General features: G+C 32.9%; 2 protein-coding genes across 2 annotated transcripts in view; both read left to right on the top strand.

Moving 5' to 3' along the window:
- Positions 1-23,164, top strand: part of LOC108545510 (tensin-1) — a 267,001-nt gene that overhangs the window by 19,439 nt on the left and 224,398 nt on the right. The gene's annotated exons all lie outside the window — the stretch shown is intronic.
- LOC108545509 (uncharacterized protein DDB_G0271670) lies at positions 8,088-8,619 on the top strand. Its single transcript, XM_017897172.1, has 2 exons — positions 8,088-8,277; positions 8,351-8,619. Exons 1-2 carry the CDS (start codon positions 8,088-8,090, stop codon positions 8,617-8,619), a joined length of 459 nt encoding a protein of 152 aa, XP_017752661.1.

Below are 23,164 nucleotides of genomic sequence, written 5' to 3'. Positions count from 1 at the left end.
TTATTTATGATATTGATATTAAAATTAGTATCTTATATTAGTATTAATTTATATTATATAAATTATAAGACAATTGATATTATATGATATCAATGAGAATATCATTCTTGATAATATTAATCTTAAGAATATTAATATCAGTACTAATATTAATATCAATGATAATTTCGTTATTTATGATATTGATGTTAAAATTAGTATCTTATATTAGTATTAATTTATATTATATAAATGATAAAACAATTGGTATTATATGATATTAAAGATAATAATATCAATGAGAATATCAATCTTGATAATATTAATATCAGAATTAATATTAATATCAATGATAATATCATTATTTATGACATTCATATTAAAATTAGTATTAATTTATATTATTTAAATTATAAGACAATTGATATTATATGATATCAATGAGAATATCAATCTTGATAATATTAATCTTAACAATATTAATATCAGAACTAATATTAATATCAATGATAGTGTCATTATTTATAACATTGATACTAAAATTAGTATCTTATATTAGTATTAATTTATATTATATAAATAATAAAACAATTGATATTATATGATATTAATGATAATAATATCAATGAAAATACCAATCTTGATAATATTAATCTTAACAACGTGAATATCAATGATAATATCAATACAAATATCGATGTTAATGATGACATCAATACTAATATTAATCATCACATTAATCTTCAATTAATATTAGTGTCAACTTATTAATTATAATTAGAAATTCATATATTTACTCATTCAATATTAGGTATAATATAATTAGTGATCATAATTATTTCCGAAAATGATTTCTCAGGAAAAAATGAATCGAAAAGGTAAAATAGAATTTTCTCAAACAATGTTTAATTTTTAAGAAAATCAATTTCAAAAATTCGTTAGGTGTGCATAAGTTAAACAGCTAAAATTTCCCATATATATGCACATAACTAGAATTTATAATAAAAATTAACAGGCTAGCTAGAATTTCATGAATAATATTTCTATTCTTCCATTATCTATTCTAGGTGTAGGTATATATAAGTAGTACACCCAACGAGTTTTCAAAATTGATTTTCTCAAAAATTAAGCGTACAGTGAAAAAATTTAATTCTACATTTTGTATCCATTTTTACATAAGGAATCATATTTCGATATCTCGTACGATACTTTTGACTGTGCTATATATTTCAGATATGCAAAGAAGTAAGTTTCAGCGTAAGTTACGGTCCTTCGTGTTCTGTGATTGGAAAAATTGAAAATCTATGTTCGATTTGATGTACACGAAACTCGATATTCTATCGATATCCTCGTCGATAAGTTTTTATACCTGACGATATTTTCCCCGTGACAGTAGGATAGCTCGGGAAATAAAATGATTTTCTGCATTTCCAGTTCTATTGTTTCTCGATTTAAAATCATGGCGAATCGAAATCACAAGTGTACATTTTATTTCGCAGAATTGCTCGGTACTCGTGTTCCGAGAGACCATGGATTTTATATGAAATTACAATATTACACGAGAAATCACGTAAAAATATAGCAAGTTACAATTAAACGTACAGATAAATGAATTTTCAAGTTGGGAATTCACTTTGTAAATGAATTCCAATAAATTTATTGTTTTTTGTCATAATCAAAGTTCATGAAATAAATTCATAATTATTTTTAATGTTTCTCATATGTTTACATACAATTGTACAATTATTGTAGAAATTAGCTATTTAATATTTTTTCCTTGATTGTACGTATTATTATTTAATGTGTCATATATAAAATAACTTTATTTGGGATGAAAAAGTATGTGGAATAAAAATATCTTAGAAAGGTATTTACTATTTAGTATTCACTAAATTACTATTTAGTTTGTTATCATTTACTTTAATTTACTTTTTAATAAATGGATTAGTAACTAATAATAAAATATAACTACATATAGCTGTATAAAAATGGTTATGAAATATTTGTAAAAGAAATTATATTACTAAGAAAATAAATCGTTGTGAACACTACGATAGAGTTAGATCATTGTTCTAGATTGTTATTTATTTCACAGAAATTTGATCAGCAGCCATCACTTTTCGTACTCTCTAATCATGCTATTTACACCCTTCAATCATCGTATCCCCGTAACCACATCAGTACACTAACTTCCATTCGCTCGATCACCACGCCCGTGCAAACCAAATTTACATAATTACCATCAATAATTACTAATTAAATACGTAAATAATTTAATCACCAACCATATAAGGAAATACACCAATTAATGCAATTTTACATTTTTCCACGTTAAATTTCCAACAATAACCTTTTTAAATAACATGTACAATGTAATTTACTTTATTTTAGCAGTAATTAATTAAACTCATAAATGCTCCTACACTTAATTATCAATTATTTAAAAAATTAACGATTATCTTAATGTATTTTAATTATTATTTTAATATTATCTATATCCTATTTTAATACTGCTATTATTAAAATAATATTTCGATACTATTATGAATAAAATAATATTTTAATACTATTATTTTTAAAATTGACAATTACTTTAATGTATTTTTATTATTATTTTAATATTATACACATCCTATTTTAATACTGTTATTATTAAAATAATATTTCAATACTATTATGAATAAAATAATATTTTAATACTATTGTTATTAAAATTGACCATTATTTTTATAATATTGTTATTAAAATACGATCATTTAATTTATTAGCAACATAATCACTGTACAACTTCATCACAAAGGTTTAATTACATTTATTCAAAGTTTCAATTCCATCAGCCGTGTTTCCACGTTTCATCTCAGAAAAGAGAGCTCATAGTTGCCTTCCCTGCCTCATTTAGCCTCGGTTACTCGTACAACATTCGTTGTTTGAAACATTCATTTCGAAGTTACTAGCGGTTATTAAATTAAAAATTTGGCGAAGTATACACTTGCAAATGGTCGAAGGGAGTGGACATTAGTCGGTGAACGAACAGAAAAATCCCAACGAGTTTCGCCGTTTACGAGCTAGTATCGCGATTATGCATACCAAAAATTCGCCAACGGAATAATTTTTCGAGTAATACCACGATCGTCTCTGCCATTTGATTATTCCGGAACTCGAAAGTTTCGTAGAACGTTGGTGGACACCGTGAGGATCAGCAGCGTAGAAGCCCCGAAGAAAGGATAACAGAGAAAAGGAAGAAGAAGAAGAGGAGGATGATGAACGGACACCGAGTCGCCAAGTAGTTTTAAAAATATTTCTCTGACGTCCTGCTCAAGAGAAAGTTTCTAAGCCAGATTTATTCCAGTGTATGTAACCGATGAAAAGTTCTACAGCCATGATCTCTTGTAGTTTCTGCATGCTGATGGACATAGTCGTCACACTATGAAAAGTTGGATATCAATTTAAGGAACTGTTTCGTGTTGTAGAATCTAGAACTTAAAAGTAGAATTAGAACCTGCAACGTGTCACTTATCACACGTGATTTGTGCATAACGAATAAATAAATATACGTAATAATTGTATATAATGATAATATAATTGTGATTCAAAATTTTGTATTATAATTAATTAGTATATTTCTGAATGATTAAGGTCAATATTAATTTTGTCAAATATAATTGTATGTTTTTAGTTGTTGCAGAAAGATAGTCTTTTTGACTAGTTTTATAAAATAATTATGGTAATGACAAGGTATTTTTGGAATAAAAATATTAATCAACGAGGCAAATTTGTTATATCATTATTCAGAAGCATATTAGTTAAAGTAATAGTTATCAAATAAATGTAGAATCATGTACTTTCTAATAATTTTAAAATTTAGTTGCTCTATTGTGATTGCAATGCATGGTATTTATCAATCAAGAAATTCTAATAAATTATTTACCTTTATCAAAAATTCTATTTTCACTTGCTCTGTTTTATGGTAGAATAATATTTAATAAAATATTGTGGATATAGAAACTATCAAAGAATATTCTGCTTAGTTCCCATATATTCAATAAACTTCAGTATCTGGAAACTTAAAGACCAAGAACAAAGAAATTTAATTAACATTTTGATATTATTAATTCCATATGTAATACCCATAATCACATTGATAAGGTATAAATTACATTAAAATACTTGATTTTAGACTTTTTATTCTTACAGTTAACGAAAGTATAATTTAATAAAATTAATAGTGATATTTATTGACATACGAACATAATTCCATACGTATACCTATTTACTACACTATCATTACACCATTTTAATTATTACTAACTATGTGTACTATATTTAAACGTATAATACAAATCACAATTTTAGTATTAATTTCAAATAAATGCCAAGCTTGCAGCAAAATTTATAAACAATATAACCAACAATACCAAATAAATTTTGGACAACAGAAACCTATAGAATAAATTATTACATTTTCTATGGACTCAAATTATTATAAATATTGTTATTATTGTAATATAATTAATATTTATTGACATACGAACATAATTATATACGTATACCTATTTATTACACTATTATTACACTATTTTAATTATTACTAATTATGTATACTATATTTAAACATATAATACAGATCACAATTCTAGTATTAATTTAAAATAAATGCCAAGCTTGCAGCAAAATTTATAAACAATATAAGCAACAATACCAAATAAATTTTGAATAATATAAACCTATACAATAAACAATTACATTTTCTCATGTTAGAACTTTGATTTAAGTTTAAGTCAAGTTTACATTTTTCATTGACCCGAATTATTATAAATATTATTATTGTTGTAATATAATTTGAGTTGTTAATGACTTTTGGATCGATGCAATTATTATTAATTATTAAAATTAATGATATATAATTATTAAAATTAAAAATTTAATTTAAAAAAGAAAAAAGATCAATTTTATCCACTACTAGCTTTATTCCTCGTTAATTTTGTACATATATTCAATATCTCTCTGAACAGATGACTCAGGATCAACTTTCAAAGCTTCTTCTTACACGCATTTCGTAGAAACGAAATCAGCGCATAACTGCCATAATGCAATACTGGAATGACGAGAGGTTACTGATAGCAACGATATCTTTTGTTTGAAGGCCTTTGTGTGCTCCTCGTTGTGCTTTTCTTCTTCGTCTTCTTCTTGTCCTCCTCCTCTTTCGTCTCTTGTTAAAGGCTATTTACGAGGAATAGCGTCACAGCAAAACAATTATTTCAATTCTCTCAACTCAAGCTCTGCTGCTTGAGCTTGTTGCATTTATCGCGCATTGTATTCAATTGGAAGAACGTTGCGCGTTCCTTTTGGCAGGATTCAGAGTAATTGGAGAATTCGTCTGCGAACATTGTGCTGGTGTATGCAGTAATACAGAGCAATATCAAAATTGATTGTATGTCTGATATGTAATTGGATATTTTTTTTTTAATTTCCTAGTAATTAATTAGATTTGTTATGTGCATTGCAACAGATATTCTATGTAATTATTATTCTGTACAATTAATTAAATTTGTTATATATGTTCCAATAGATATTCTATGTAATTATTATCCTCCGTAATTAATTGAAGTTCTTATGCATTTTCCAATGTATCTCGCGAGTAATTATTATTATGCGTAATTGATTAAATTTGTTATATATTTTGCAATATACTCTATTTTGTATTCTTCAGAATTTGCAATGGTAGAATGATAAACAGTTTGAAAAACTAATAGGACATATTTTCATATTGAAAAAGATTATATTAAAATGTAATTGAATACAAAATTCTGTTTATCTAAATATCTAAATTAAATTTTTAATTAAACGAAATAAAAAGGAATTATTATTACTGGTACTGAAATAAATTTTTTTGGAACTATAGAGACATAATGAGGGCTTCTTAATATTTTTTAACTGTAATAATATTTCAATTTTCCTATTTTTATTTAAATAAGTTTTACAAAATTGAATAGCATTCCTATGAAACATTAAACTGATTTTAAGAAAATAATGTTTAAAAAATGAAAAACGTATTCTGTGAAACATTTCGAATTTATTTGATTTATTTAAATTACGTTTAAAACGTATGCGAATATAATAAAATTGTATGAAATGTAAAGTATGTAATGAAATTATTTAAATAGTCAAAAATGTTTGCATAGAAATATAAAATAATTTTCACAATTTTACCTTTGTGCGAGATAATTAATGTTTGATACGATTAATTAAATATTCGCATGTTTACTCGTGAACTTTTCTTCGCGTTTTAATTAATATTCAACGGTAATTTAATATGATAGAGTTACCAAGCTTCGTTTCATTTAAGCCAAACCAAACTATTTTACATAATACACCATAAAACAAAGTTTGGCCTTTGATATGTTTCCTTTATGGAATTGTTAACAGTACGGTTCACTGAAGTGGGTAAATATAATTTAATCACGAAATCCATTATACTGTTTCTCGACGTAAATTGAAAGCACTTTTTATGCTAATTTATGATTTAGTAATTGCAAACAATAGTTATCACGTCGACATTGAAAGTAGATTTTCTAATATACTTTAAAGCGTGGAATAAAATTAAATTTTCTTGTCATTTTTTGCAACAAATCTATTGCTTCTACTATAGAAATAAAAATCGTAAATTTCTTTAAAGAATACGAGGAATAAAACTACTATTAAAATATTGCTAAAAACATACAAAAATGGATAATAAATGATACAACAATTTGATTTACGAATAATATTAAAAATATTAAAAATTCACATTAAATATGTAATATCAAAGATCTCTAAAAATTTATAAATGAAATATATATACATACATGTCGTGCCAAGGTAAAATATTGTTCATTAAAGTCATTAGACATAATTGTTTAATGCAATTAAGAGATTGAGATGAATTGCAATTTAAATGCAAATATGAGATAAAAAGAAGCACTATCTTACCAAACAGAGAAAAAGATTTATCTATATATTTACCTATATATTTTCATATACGTTATGCATATTCAAATACAAATATCACAACGATAAAAATTACCCATAGATCTCCACTCGTTGCTTGTTCATTTTAAATTATGAATGCCATTACTGCCAACAATTTATGATGTCTGACAGGTTCGTCGAGAGGTTCAGTCTACCGACCAGTTAAATTTCCAACTCGCTTGCTTTTTTCTTTTTCCCTTCCATCCATAACTTTCGTTTAATTTGTTCCATTCAGTCAGTAGTAGTAATAATAATAATAGCGGAAACAGCAGCAGCAGCAGCAGCCTTAGTCGTAATAGCAGCAGTAATAACCGCAGTAGTAATAGCAATGGTAGTGACAGTAATAGTATTAGTAGCAGTGGCAATAGTAATAGCAATGGTAGTGACAGTAATAGTATTAGTAGCAGTGGCAATAGTAATAGCAATGGTAGTGACAGTAATAGTATTAGTAGCAGTGGCAATAGTAATAGCAATGGTAGTGACAGTAATAGTATTAGCAGCAGCAGCAGTAGTAATACTAGTAGTAGCAGCAACAGCAGTAGTAATATTGGTAGTAGCAGCAGCAGCAGCAGTAGTAATAATGGTAGTAGTAGCAGCAGCAATAGTAATAATGGCAGTAGTAATAGTAGTAGCGGCAGGAGCAAGCAGTAGTAATAGTATTAACAATAGTAGTAGTAGCAGCAGAAGTAGTAATAATGGCAGTAGTAATAGTAGTAGCAGCAGAAGTAGTAATAATGGCAGTAGTAATAGTAGTAGCCGCAGTAGTAATAGCGGCAGTAGTAGTAGTAGCAGCAACAGTGGTAATAATGGCAGTAGTAATAGTAGCAACAGCAGGAGCAAGCAGTAATAATAGTAGTAGTAGCAGCAGCAGCAGTAGTAATAATGGCAGTAGTAATAGTAGTAGTAGCAGCAATAGTAGTAACAATAATAGTAGTAACAATAGTAGTAGTAGCAGCAGCAGCAGTAATAATGGCAGTAGTAATAGTAGTAGCAGCAGGAGCAAGCAGTAGTAATAGTAGTAGTAGCAGCAGGAGCAAGCAGTAGTAATAGTAGTAGTAATAGTAGTAACAATAGTAGTAGTAGCAGCAGAAGTAGTAATAATGGCAGTAGTAATAGTAGTAGCCGCAGTAGTAATAGCGGCAGTAGTAGTAGTAGCAGCAACAGTGGTAATAATGGCAGTAGTAATAGTAGTAACAGCAGAAGCAAGCAGTAGTAATAGTAGTAGTAGCAGCAGCAGTAGTAATAATGGCAGTAGTAATAGTAGTAGCAGCAGTAGTAATAATGGCAGTAGTAATAGTAGTAGTAGCAGCAATAGTAGTAACAATAGTAGTAGTAGCAGCAGCAGCAGTAATAATGGCAGTAGTACTAGTAGTAACAGCAGAAGCAAGCAGTAGTAATAGTAGTAGTAGCAGCAATGGTAGTAACAATAGTAGTAGTAGAAACAGCAGTAGTAGTAACAATAGTAGTAGCAGCATCGGTATTAGTAACAATAGTAGTAGTAGCAACAGCAGCAGTAGTAACAACAGTCGTACCAGCAGCAGAAGCAGTAATAGTATTATAGCAACAATAGTAACAATAATAGTAGTAATAATAACAGCAGCAGTAGTAGTAGCAGCAGCAATAACAGTATAAATAATACTAGTAGGTGTAGTAATAGTAATGGTATTAATAATTAGTACTGTAGAAAGCTCAAGAGATCACGCAAGATACAGGAGCAAGCAAGATATTCTGATCATTCTTCCACTTGACTCCATCTACAGGTCCCCTTGAATCTATCCTCTAACATAATAATCAAATAAGTTACGTCACCTAATTCCTCTTCTTAATTCACATAAAGCACTAACGCATATAAAGAATCGGTGTCAAAAATAATTCTAATCAACTATAAATCTCGATGTATCTTATTATCATTCTCTATTCACCACTCTCATTCTACCCTGCAATTTAATTCCATCTGTTCGCTCTGCTCGCAGTCTCCCGCGTGTTTCGTAATTATTTCACGTGGTCCCGGCAGCAGCTTCAATTAATTGCGAGCCGAAACGAAAGGAGCGTGGCGCGGTGCTTTAATAATGCGACATTGTGCCTCTGCGTCCCTCCCGGTGGCCATTTGCTTTCTGCAGCCGTTGCCATCGCTCTTCTTCTCTCCGCGCCGGTATTACACGCACATGCATACGTATTTCTCTGACGGACATCAGAGACGAACTTTCGAGCACCCCCCGCCACAGAGGCAAATGGAGTTAACGACCGCTGAAAAATAGACGGCGGAACAGTGGAACGAAATTTCCCTGTAACGAGACAACGAGTTGCTTTCCAATGAAATCCCCGTCTGTCCATTGACGACCAATCGTCGCTTTGATATTATAATACGAGCCGCGGGAACGCTTTCGAACGCTCGAATCGCGTAAAGCGTAATTTTCGTGGATCGGGAACGCGTTCGAATGGTGTTTGAAGTACCGTGGGAGGGGGGATTAGGGGGACCGGGCTTTGAAAAATTCGATGATTTTCCTCCAATCAAGGGGAAAATGAAGGGATTACGGGATGGGATAAATTGCACTTTTAGCTGGTCCCTATCGCGCAGGATTTTGTTTCGCTCTGTACGTTTTCATTGGAAATTTTTACCAATTTCAGCTCGAAACGAATTTTCTGGGTATTTGTATGTAGGACTTGCGAATTCGTTTCATTGTCAGCTACGATATCAAATTAACGAAAATATACGGTTTATTTTAAATGACCTTGAAAAAAATGTCCTACTGTTATATTTGTCTTGTAAAACTGTGCAACTTTTGCCTTACTCGTTCTCTTCTATTATCACAAATAGCAGAGATATTACGTGTGCTGAAAATAAAAGGACATCCTGTACATATATGCAAACACGTAACTGTCGTCTCGATTTTTCAAGTACTTTTAACAGACTGACGAAAAAATGTTTGTAATAGAAGTTAATCGGTATTTAGTCAGCTATATGACGAAATATTAAAAATTCCAAAAACTATTTTTTTTTTACAAAAAATCAAGGTCACCTTGACTTTCTTAAATGACACCCTGTATTTTTGACTTGGTATAGTTATTGCTCGTGAAAATACAAGTTCAATGGCCTACTATGGTATGACTTTCAGATGACCATGAGTTCAGAAATTTAGGTTTGATCAACAAAAGTATATGTATTAAATTTAATATACAATATTTATATATACAGTGTGTCTCAACATAATTATATCATCTGAATACCTACCTCATTTCTTGCTGTACGAAAACATTTTCTAGAGCAAAATTACTAATTATTGATTACCAATAACATTTAATAAACGTGAAACCTAAAATTAAATTCATACTTATAGTATAATATATTATTATAATATAAATTATTATCTGCTACAACCACCAAAAATACTTATCTTATTCTACTATCTTTATGGATAATATTAATTATGGTCCTGTAATGGGTTCCTAAGTATAATAATTAAAATGGTACAATGAAAATAATTTCATTTTTGTCTCAATAATCCTTATTGCCAGTGTCTCTTGATTTATATACACTCATCGTCACCTAGTCACCACTTGGGTAAACCTTAGCAAGGACCAATATATCACCCATAAGACTATAGCCATAAGGACCCAAATTATTTAAACATCCACCACCACAGAAAGACGTTGAAGCTATCACACACTCCCAATATTATTCATGCTGCGGCCTTAGGACCGCAATGTCCCAGGTCAAGTGGGGGACTGTTTATATCCCTATTGCCAGCGTCCCTTGACGTGTACACACTCTTCACCACCTAGTCACCACTGGGGTAAACCGTAACAAGGACCAATATATCATCTTTAAGATAGGCACAAGAATCCAAATTATTTAAACTTCCACCACCACAGCAGGACGTCGAAATTAGCACACACCCCCAATATTATTCACAACCAATAGAATGACACACATCCACCTCTTACATTTGCACTGATCAATCAGTAAACTAGACGAAATCACTGACAAATCCCAAGGAGACCAGACAATCATCACGACCACACTATCATCCAAGACCCACCATCAACTCAACGCAGGAAACAGTCTACTATAGGACTCTCTGTAGTTAACCCTAACCAGGTCTAGCTCTATTAATTTAGAGTAGGCCGCGTCCCAGCAACATTGTCGCATCTGCGTAAACGAGCCTTACAATCCTGCGAAACTCCCACCGTGTGAATTGCACTGTTCAGGACACAATAAGATCTATTGCACGTGAGTACTGTACACCGTATCCACGAAAGCCTACCATGTTCACAATATGACATATATTTAGTTCCAAGAATTGCCAACACGCTGAATTGAATATAAGAATATATTTCAACACTAATCACGCGATATTAAATTGGCACGTGATGCGTTCTTGACAATTGAAGAAATTCAATTCATTGGACGCAACTGTAGCGTCCTATTTATCGAATCCCTTCGATGTCCTAGAACGTTTATCACGCGCCAAATTAATATCGCGTAACTAGTTGTAATAATAAGGATCCCGAAGTGCGCGTTGATAAAAGAGAGCGTTTATTTATAGAAAGTATAGAATAGTTATAATGGAGACGTTGAACGGAGTACCGTTTCGAACACGCGTTTATACGTGTAAGTAAGATGTTTCAAGGATCGGTGTCGAAGACGAACCGATTTCTCGAATTTGATCTATGTCGTGTCTCGTCGTGTCCTGTCCGGTGTTTTCTCCAGTTTAGTTCCGATTGGGCAAAATAAACGTTGGTGGTGGAAAAGTAAGGAGTTTTAATTGGACAGAGGGTGTGACGGAAGGACCTTTGGCTAAGGAGTAGGAAACTGTCAAGGAGCCGATTTTTGATGGTCAATGACGCGATTTATAAGCGGTGTCCGTCCGTCGCTCGTTGGGTCTGTCACACGTGGTCCCATCTGTCGAGTCTGGTACTTGTAAAAATTCCTAAACTTTCGCCTTTACCTTTGCAACTTAATCCGCTGGAACAGCGGTGAGGCACATCTATCCTCCGGAATTGCAATCGCGATATAAAGTATATTGTAAACCGTTGGATCTGTTAAAAGTGTAAGCCTTAGAATAAAAATCATGTTATAAACACGCTGTCCGGGACGGAACAGCAACATAAAATATTCCACTCGCTTATAGACTTACCTCTATGTACCACCTAGATGTACAGCAGAGAGAAAATAGAAGCGCATGAGATCGGAAACTCGTTCTCATTTACAATCATTAAAAGTGAACCAATTATCCAGAACGAAAGAGCTGACTGAGGCACTATTTCCTCGAAAGTAATCAGCGAAATGCTTCGTTATCTGCGCTTTGCGAATTCATTGGCGCGAGGGAAACACTTGCAACGAAGGTTAGGAACGGAACGTTGGATTAAAGAACGCGACAGGAGGAAACAGGGGACGAAAGCGAGAGCCGCTGATGCGACGAGGACGGGAGAGCTCTAAACGTTAGGCAGGATTTCGATGGATTTAAAGTGTCTGACACGTGAGTGGGACTTAACAGTGCTAGCCTTGCGATTCAGCCGCTCATCACGCGACACCAAGTGAGGTTTTGCGATTAACCTGCTCATACTGCAGCAGGCTACTCTTCGAGTTCACGGACTTCTCCCGTCCACTGTGCGGATTCTGGAATTTCCCGAAATTTGCATCAAGCAGATCTGAAGTTTGTCCAACAACACCACGTTTCCTCGGGGCTTTGTTCGTTACGTTACAAGGCAAAGTGTTTCGTGGCAAATTAGGTTAACTCAGCAGTTGCTAATTATGAACAAGCATCCCCTTATTTTCTTACATATTGCATATCATGGCCACGGATTTAAGTAGCCTGGCTTTATCATGGTAGGGGATAATATGGAACAAGTTGTAGGAGGAAGTGGTAGGGGAAAATGTGGAATAAGTTATAAAATTATTTAATAACGGAAGCACAATGGTGTTAACCCTTTGGTCTCTAGAGGCGACCCTAAGTCATCATTTAATAATTCCAAAGATAGGTGTTAGTTAATATACAGTGATTCACGAAAATATTCGGACACTTGGCATAAATAACATTATATAACCCTAATTTATTTATATAAACACATTTTTTAATATTTTGTCGCATAGCCTCTTTGTTCCAATACGTGCCTCAATCTGTTGGGCATATTAAAAAATGATTTTTTCCAAATAATTCGTACCGATAGCAGCCTACTCTTCCAGCAACCTTTGTTTCAATTCCTCTTTTGAGTTAATTGCTGTCTTTCGCATTCCGCGATCTAACTTATCCATAAATTTTCAATGGGATTGGGATCCGGCGATTGTGGTGGAGGATGAAGAACTTTCGTGCAACGATGAAGCAAGAATTCTTGAACAACGCGTGCTTTATGTTTAGGGTCGTTATCCTGATAAAACTTAAAATTGTTGCGAATTCCCATTTTCTCTGCGCTATTTAATAAATTATTTTTCAGTAAGTGTAAGTGACAGTTTTTGTCCACGATGGTGTCAATAAAAACTAAACTGCCAATTCCTCTGATCGAAATACAGCCCAAACCATCACGCTGCCTCCGCCATGTTTCACGATACCCTCGTGTTTCGATGGTGGAACTCTTCGTTCGCTTTCCGCCACGCCATTCTTTTTCCATCCGAATTATGGATGTTAATGGAATACGAGTTCATCCCGAAACAATTCGGAGAACTCTTAAGCAACACGTGTACAACGTATCTGCGATACGATGCGATTAATTCGGACATTCCTTGGTGTCCGAATATTTTCGTGAGTCACTGTATATTAAACTCTATGTTAACCATTACCACGCCAACTTCCTGCTCCTCGTGAGTCAGCAAGCACATTGCTCTAACTCGTCCGAAACCCGTAGCCTGGCTGAGACATCCAGTCACACATCAGCGTGGACAATCGAGGAAAGAGTCTCTCCAGACAGTCTGATACATTCGAGCACTCTGCATCCGCACCCCTAGTGAAATAGCAAACCGGTGGAAGAGCATCGCGATGCTTGGACAATTTGGCAGTAGGGTGCGCCCTCTACGTTGGCCAGCGATACTTTAATCGCGAATCGAGCAGCCACGGTGGCCTTTTTCGGGACTTTAGACACCATAAAGTAAGGTGATGTAGTGTCGGAGACACCATTGACAAAGATACGACACCCAGGGGCCCGGAAAAGCTATAAGTGAGTGCTCAGCCGCAGGCATTCACCGATTCTCCACGCTATCCCCTTCCAGCATTTCCTCGCAATTCCGACCCACCACGCCCCGCGACCCCTTCATCCCCTCTTTCGTGAGAAACTCTTCCACCCTTAACCCATCCTCGAAGGAGCTGGAAACCGATAGGGATCTTCGGACCATAACCCGCTCACTTCTCTCTGGTTATCCCCTGCGACTACCAGCAGGAAAATCCTGCCTGACGTAGAGCATGATTTTATGTGTCCTATCTGGAGACTGTCTCTCTTTCTCTCCCGCCGCGTCTGGTCTGGCTATCTGTCCTTTTTTTCCCGCTGTATCTGCCGTTTCGCCCGTATGGGGGTTATCTTTGACGTTATTGATTGGTTTGCGTTGTGAATGTCAGCTCTCAAGGGTCACGAAATTGGTACCGGTACTAAATTAGGGGCCGTTCCTGCACCGATGGAAAAGATTTCGAATTGCTCGAATGGAATGTATGGCGGATGGCGGATCGGCTGATCGTCGTGAATAACTTTCGAATTTTGCACGCATATTGCTCGCGTTTTAAATGCACAGGTGGCTTTGAATTTTCCTTGCTCGGAAATCTCTCGTTCCTCTAGATGTTTTAAGAGCGGTCGATGTAATGTTTAAACGGCAGTCTCAAACGCGTAAAAGTGAAAAGTTGTCGATGGAATTATGGATAGGGGTATTATGGGAAGGACTCGCGACGTGAGGCTTTGCGAAGTTCCCCGTTTTAGGGCAGTGGATAATTTCTCGTTGCTTCGTCGACTGACCTGATCGTCGATGATAGTTGCAAATTTTGGAATATTTTCGCAAATATATCAATTCTATTGTATTAATAATTAATTAATAATTAATTCTATTCTATTAATAGTATAATCAATTTTATTCTATTAATAGTATAATCAATTATGATAGAATTTGGTATGACAGTGGATTTATAAAGGGAAGAACACAGATTATACAAAAAAGGAACGGTTTAATATTATGTGACTCGCTCGATGTGCGCTGTACAACGATAGCTTAGAGACTAGAGACAAGATCGTAAAAACAATAGAATTTAGCTAGCGACCGACACGAACACAATCTTACATGTGTGAGTAATAAGCACAAAAACAGTTTAGTATAAACATTGATGTGAGATATCTCGATTAATAGCGTTAGCATTCCAACAAATTATATTTTATTAATAGAATAATCAATTATATTCTATTATATTTGATCAATTATATTCTATAAATATATTTATTAATATATAAATTATATTCTATGAATATATTCAATTATATTTATCAATATATCAATTATATTCAATCAATTATATTCAATTATATTTATCAATATATCAATTATATTCAATCAATTATATTCTATAAATATATTCAATTATATTTATCAATGTATCAATTATATTCAATCAATTATATTCTATTAATAGAATAGAAAATAAATAGAATAATTTTAATATTCCAAATTTTTCACTATAGCATTCCGATGAAATTCAGAGAAATATCATTATTACAGAGAGTAAAGAAAAATATGTTATTTAATTGATTATTTAATTATTTAATTCGGAATTTTATTAGATTTTGAAGCTCTGGGAAGTTTAAATTTTGATTTTGATTTTGATTTTAGAGATTGAAGTCTAGATGAAAATTAAAATCTATATCGAGTTTTGAAAATTTTAAGATTTTAAGTAAGGAGAATCACGTCATCTAGCAATGCAACGTTAATAATCAAACAATTTTGCAGAGAATGATCGCAAACGAATGTCTCTTCTCGCTTCTGCAATTTCACACCCCTTGCAGTAACGAATATTTCCTAATATATTTCTCACGAAGCAATAGTCCCGAATTTTCCAGTGCATGATTTCGTTTAGGCAATTTGCACCTGGTACACGACGACAATGTACCCAAATGAGTGCGATAAATAAAGTCTGACGAGCACTTCCTGCAAATGTACATAAGCTAGGGATAGCTAATAAGGCCCAAGATCCTAATATTGTACTCATAATATCTCTTCATACGATGAATTTCAAGTGAAATGCTTTTATTTCCGATATTTACCGATTCCAAATAAAAATCGGAGTAGTGGGTAATAAATATTCAGTGAAACTGTCATAATTTTCAGCTGTCATCATTTTCATATAATTAAATCAATTATGTCAAATACCTATAAGACGTCAGAATACAACTCACGAATCAAAGCTGGAAATCAATTTTTCTAAAATGATAAAATAAAATTAAATAAAGATTGTCATATCTTTTAATTTTAACCCTTTGCACTCAAGAGGTGACTTTCATAAAAGGTCACTATTTCATAAAATTTGGAAGATCGATATTAAATAATATATCAAATTTAATGTAATGTAACAGTAATACAAAGTATCGAAGTCAAATAATTCTACAATTCTATTATTATACAATTCTTTATTTACTGCTCAAAAAAGTATCGTCTGTTTTTTAGCAGAGAATTTTTGAATCTCTACTCTTCTCTAGCCAAAAAATCGTCGAGTGCAAAGGGTTAATAAATTATTAACAAAAAGAATGTAAAACTTAAATTTTCAAATATAAATAAATGACTTCCCTCTTTGCTGATATTTGTTTCATTGGTAGCTTTTCCATCCATGGACAGCAAACTTTCTAAGAGTGCATTTGCTGGTCCATGTTCCTATCTGACAATGAGTTTGACACCACTGAATTAGATACAATAGAGACTTCGTGCCCCTAAAATTCGAATACCCTAATAAAATATTGTTACGAGATCATATCCACCCGGTATTCGGCCAAGAAAAGCGGTAACTTCAGTGCAGAACAATCCAGTACCTCCCATTCGGTTTAAATAACAATCGGCTATTGACTATAAAAGGAACGTCTGCCATTGAAATTCAGAGAGTGCTGTCAACCTTTTCAGTAGGGAAAATCTATTCTGACGTTTTAGAATTCTTCGGCAATCTAACGATCGAACTTGAAGAATAAGAATTACACTCGCGAATTGTAACAATATATATATTGTATATCGTCACTAGGTCGATCTTAGTTGACGACGATTAGTGACGGACGGTTCTTTGAGGAAGGTTCTGTCTAGCTTCGAAGTGTTAAGTGGACTGTATTTTAGGAGAACTCTCCTCGTGACTGCTCTGTCGGTGGTTTTATAAGCTTCGTCTGTCTACTGATTGGTTGCGAATAATATTAGGTGTGTGTGCTAGCTCCAGCGTCTTTCAGTGGTGGTGGTTGTTTAAACAATCTGGGTCCTTGTGCCTGTCGTCTTAAGGGTGATATATCGTTGCTTGTTACGGTTTACCCAAGTGGTGGCTTAGGTGACAATGAGTGTATAGACGTCAAGGGACGCTGACAATAAGGACATAAAACAGTCCTCCACTTGACCTGGGACATTGCGGTCCTAGGGCCACAGCACTGGTACTTGTAAAATTTCAGAGCCTTCACATTTAGATACACAATCTGTCCTAAACAAAAGGATGAACGGAATACCGGAAACGGTATTGCAAGACTTAACAGTGACCACTTTTATCTCCCTATTAATTCACTTACAGTAGTCTCTATAGATAGTACAAAATATCGCTTATCTTTCATCTGATATTTCATCTGATTTAACAATCACTGGACCTGATCAAACATCCTACTCTACTTGCTAGATCAACGTGTCAAAGAACACTGAACCGAGCACGATCCAACATCACGGCAGATCGTAGCAATGATGCAACGAATCAAGTGACGTGCATCGAGTCGATAAATGTCATATGTTAGACGAAAGGGGGTAGTCTCTTCCGAGACTGGCAAGAACAGCGAGCATTAGGGATTGAAGTAGACACGAGCGGAGTGTGCATTAAGGGGTGATTGAGAGAGAAACGAGCGAGAGGGGACTCCGTACGAGAGGGGTAAAAAGCGTGTACATACCGAGAGAAGGGTAAGCTGGATGGTAAAGACGCAGGTATACGTATAGATGCCACGTGCCGGTAGTCTTTCCGTTTGGAAACGCAAGAAGTTCTTAGAAGTGTGCCTGTCAAAGGGGTTGAACGCGGTAAAGGAGTAAAAGAGCACGACTGGATAAAGGGCAGGAGAGGCGGGCCGTCGAAGAATAGAGAGCGAAGAAGGTCCCAGGGGTTGGAAACCAAGATGAAATCGCAGTCGCGCAGCGAGAAGCCAAATTTTCCGCGTTCTTGAACCTCGAGTTCGATAATTCTTACGACACTTTGTGCGATTTCCACCCTTTTAAGCCGAGTCTAAGACCTCGTGCAGCGAAGTCACCCTTTTGATCCCGAGGTCAGCGGCTAAACGCTGTCCCCGACTCACGGATTCCTTTGTTTCTTACCCCGTGTCCGCTCTCGATACGTCGCATTCTTTGTTTGCCTCATTGAAGCCTTCCACGTTTTTCTACGGGATTTCACGGAGTTTTTCCTATGGTTTATTTAGTGCTTTAAGTGTTTTGATTTTGATAATTGGACCACCCAGCCATAATATGTGTCCAGGTATGATATACATGTATAGTAATGATTTAGATAATGTACTGAGAATAAATAACTGTATATATTTGTGCTTCTATTTTAGTAAAAGTTAAAATTAATTTTTATGAAAGCAACTGTATATTTTTAAATATTGAAAGTATAAAAAGGCGAAAATAAGTTATTTTGATTATTTAATCGCGATGTAAATGTAAACACGAGGGATTATTATTAATTTTTTAATAAAACTATAATTCACTGATTTTTTATGTACTTTTTTATATAACTATAATATAGATTATTTAATTTTCATGTATATATAATGTTCTTTAAAGATCTTTAATACAATAATTTTTTAAGGATTTCAAATGTCATATTCGAACTTTTTACTTTTATTGAAGTCTTAATTCAGAAATTTTTGAGTAACTTTTATTTATATATATATTTTAATATTTATAATATCAATTTTTTAATTCTTTGATACAATCATTTTTTAAGGCTTTCAAGTGTCATATTTTAATGTTTATAATATCAATTTTTGTAATTCTTATTAAATATTGAAAATTTACATTTACATTTGTAATCAACCAACTTGTCCAATTTTCTACGAATCATTATGAAAATATATTGCTTCCTGAGAGTATTATTTTTATAAACAAAATTTTGCATTAACATCAATTTTCTACATTTAGAAAATTAAAATAGAAACTTTACAGATTAACTAAAATATATCAAATAGATATTCATTTGCAAGAAGAACTTAATAAATTTCCTACGTATAAAACAAATTGCAAATAATAATTTTAATAAACCACCCAAAAGCTAACTATTTTCTATCATGCTTATAGCAAAGTACAGTAGAAGATTAATTTATTTTATATTATTGTTACCATCAATAATAATATCAACAAATAAATAATATCGACATAAATAAATGAAAAATAATGCTGAATGATAAATAAGTAATCGATAATAATATGTAATAAATAAATAAATCCATAGAATTAATATTGCGAATACCTAAATATATTCTTCAATAAAATAAAACAAAATTTCCACGAAATTTCAATAATTAAATTAAATTTAAAAATTTCCTACGTATAAAACAAACTGTAAATAATAATTTTAATAAGCCACCCTCAAGCCAACCATTTTCTGTCATGCTTATAGCAAAGTACAATAGAAAATTAATTTGTTTTATATTATTGTTACCATCGATAATAATATCAACAAATAAATAAGGGAAAATAATGCTGAATGATAAATAAGTAATAGGCAATAACAATGTATAGTAAATAAATAAACCCATAAAATTAATATTATGAATACCTAAATATATTTTTCAATAAAATAAAACAAAATTCCCACGAAATTTCAATAATTAAATGAAATACTCTGCTCATATATATTTTCATTTCACGTCATATTTATTAATTTGTGGCAGCTTACGAAAAAATTCCCAGTGGCCTCCCAGAACCAATCTCCAACTTCCTCTTCCCATTCGGCATATAATTCCAATCCCTTCAGATGACATAATACTTTCCTCTAATCCACGGAATTCTCAAATAATTAAAAGCGAAACTCAAGCACAAAGACACCCCTCTCCATACACCTACACCCCCGAGTCATTTATTCGAACTTTAATAAGTCTCTTAAACCGAACCTCGTCACGACCGAGTCTCACCCCCCTCATCGAGGATAACGCTGTTTAGAGAAATATTAAAATCGAAATTTCTACCTAACGCTCCTTACGACGCATGCACGATTTCAATTCTCGAACGAAACAAACAGGACGCGAATAACTGCGCCGTGAGTTATCTTTCTATTATTCCTGAGATTTTAATTGGGAGGGCGGGGGCCCATAATCCCTGGCGCATCTCTGCCACTAATATTTTGAAGTTAGTCCGACAGTGCGCCACCCCGCGTACATCTCCACCCCCGTGAATGCTACCCTTCGCGTTCTCCCGGTCTCTCCAGTTCATGAACTCTAGAGAACGCATCGATCCGCCGAATTAGTGTTTTATTTCCAGGGCTTCTCCTAAGCTCTCGCTTTAATTTTCTACCTGAAAAAATCCTTACTTTCACGGCCCCTCGCGATCTCTTCTTAATGCGAGAAGCGCCGCTGGTATAACTCGATAGAACGGTTTTTTTACGCTAGACAAAACGCGCACCGCTATTATAATGAACTTTATTTTCATACCCGAAGCTGGTTTCATCCCTCCTATTTTTCCCTTGCTCTCGACCCTTGCTACTTGACTCTCGGCATAATTGCTCGCGAAAAATTGCTACGTAATTGCGATGACGTGGATAATTGGCACGAGACAACGATACCAGCGTCGGTACTTCTTTGCTTTTTCTTTATTTTTCTTCCTCAAACGCGTTCATTGCTCGCGTTCTTTGTGGATCAGTGATTGTTTGATCGTTAATCTTGAGGTTTTACGTTGTGTTTCTTGGTGGTGTTTGTTTCATTTCGTTTAGTCCTCGTTTTTGTAGCATATTGAGAAGCACGAAATTGTGTAAGATTGTAATTGCAACGTGTTTTTCAAAAAATAGTTCTTGATTTGATACATGTTACAGGGAACAGGTTCATTATACTTAAGACGAGAATTATTTTCTTTTTTTCATCCTAGTTTTCAATGATTTGATATTACAATAATAGGGAATTATACTGTTAATTGGATAACGATAATATTAAATTTAAAATAATTAAACATAATTATGCTAATTTTATACTGATAATAATGGGATAAAATTGTTATAAATTTTATTGAGCAAGTGGTTATACATTTATTATTGAGTGGTTATAAGTTATTATGAAGCTTATAAGCTTATTTAAGGACACGTATGTAAAACAGACTTATGAAACAATACTATAAATTATTATTATTGTGGAAAGAATGTTTTTCTTGCTTGAAAAATTCAAAAGAATTCTGCTTATTGGTATAATATAAACTTATGCTACAATAATATAATTTTATTTTATAAGAAATAATTTATTACCACTGTGTTAATTACTGCAATAAAATTATTTTTATATTAAATTAAAATATTTCTTTATTAAATATGTGTTATCTATACGCTAATAATATTATAATTAATATACTATTAAAAAGATATAGATATAAATTACTTAATTTATTTGATGGCCATCACTCTCTAAATTTTCAAATAATTTTGATTTCATTCTTTCATCAATATATCACCACACCTTTGATCATCATCCCTATGTATAATAAATCATCTAACCTCCAATTTTAATTTGAATCAATTTAATTTTAATATTACACCAACAAATCTTTTTCTGCATTAATAAATATCACTTGTTATTTACTTTAATACCTTCGTGAATCAACAAGTCTTTCAAAATTTACCCGCATATAAAATCTTTACTAATAAGCGAACGAACGTCGATCGAACATCGTTAAAACCGACTTTTCCATCAAGTAAAAATTCGATGAATTTCATTTGACAAGTTGGAAGATAAATCTTACGTATCTCCTAAATCACCCGGTGGTTGTAGCGGTGAACAGTGATTTAATTTTTGAAAGCGGCGCCATTAATTTTCGGCGGGGATTCACGAAGAGAAACGAGGAAAGAATTCGCGTTCCGATCGGTGTGCGTGCGCATGCGCGGCTGAGGTGGGGGTAGAGATTATCGCAACGCGCTAACCGATGGGCAGTGTGCAGTGTCCGCCGCATACTCCACGCAACGGAATTGGTATAACTCGTAACACGCTGGTAATATTGATACGACCTGGCCATATATCACAGCCACGCATCTCGTGACTATATAACGGATGTAGAACCGATGTTGTAACGTTGCAAGCCATAGCGCTTCAAATCGTTCGAGATTTACAAACATTCCGCATAGGTAAGCTGATTAGGTGGAATCAAGGATTTACGTTTATTTTTACATAAGCTCCTTATGTGCCTTCTTCTTTTAACAGATTACAGTGTATTTAGTCGTATACAGGATGAATTATTGGACAAGGAGGAAATATGTGAGATAGAAAATAGTAGGTGAATTATAAACTAGTCGGATACTGCGGTTAATTATTTAACCGGTATGGGTTATAGGTTAGGTTTAGTTTGGAGTATAAAGACAAAGGAAAGAGAATAAAATCGAATAATATGAGAGGGGATTTTTTTCTTTTTATGTATTAGGTATTTTGTTAAATGTATACTTTGATTCAATATACATATATTCCCATATGTTGAATGGACTAACATGTATAAATATTTTGCAACTATAAGATAATCAGTATAACTATATTAAAATTATTTTGATCATAATAGGCATATTATATAAGTTATAATGAAAATTTTGTGGTACATTATATACTATAATACCATTCTGTTTTAAATTATTTATATAAGATATACCGTGGAATTATAAAACTGATTAAAATTGAAAATATAAAATAATTATTCTTAATGGTAATTGAATTATAATTGAATTATATGGTAATTGAAATGTAATTGAATTAAATATAAACAGAACTTTATCAGATAAAGAAATTAACAATTATATATAATTAATACTAATAATTTATA

The sequence above is a fragment of the Eufriesea mexicana genome, unplaced genomic scaffold, assembly GCF_001483705.2.
Source record: "Eufriesea mexicana isolate 0111107269 unplaced genomic scaffold, ASM148370v2 scaffold472, whole genome shotgun sequence".
NCBI lineage: Eukaryota > Metazoa > Arthropoda > Insecta > Hymenoptera > Apidae > Eufriesea > Eufriesea mexicana.
Note: the sequence above shows the minus strand (reverse complement) of the source record. Positions and strands in the feature narration are given on the sequence as shown.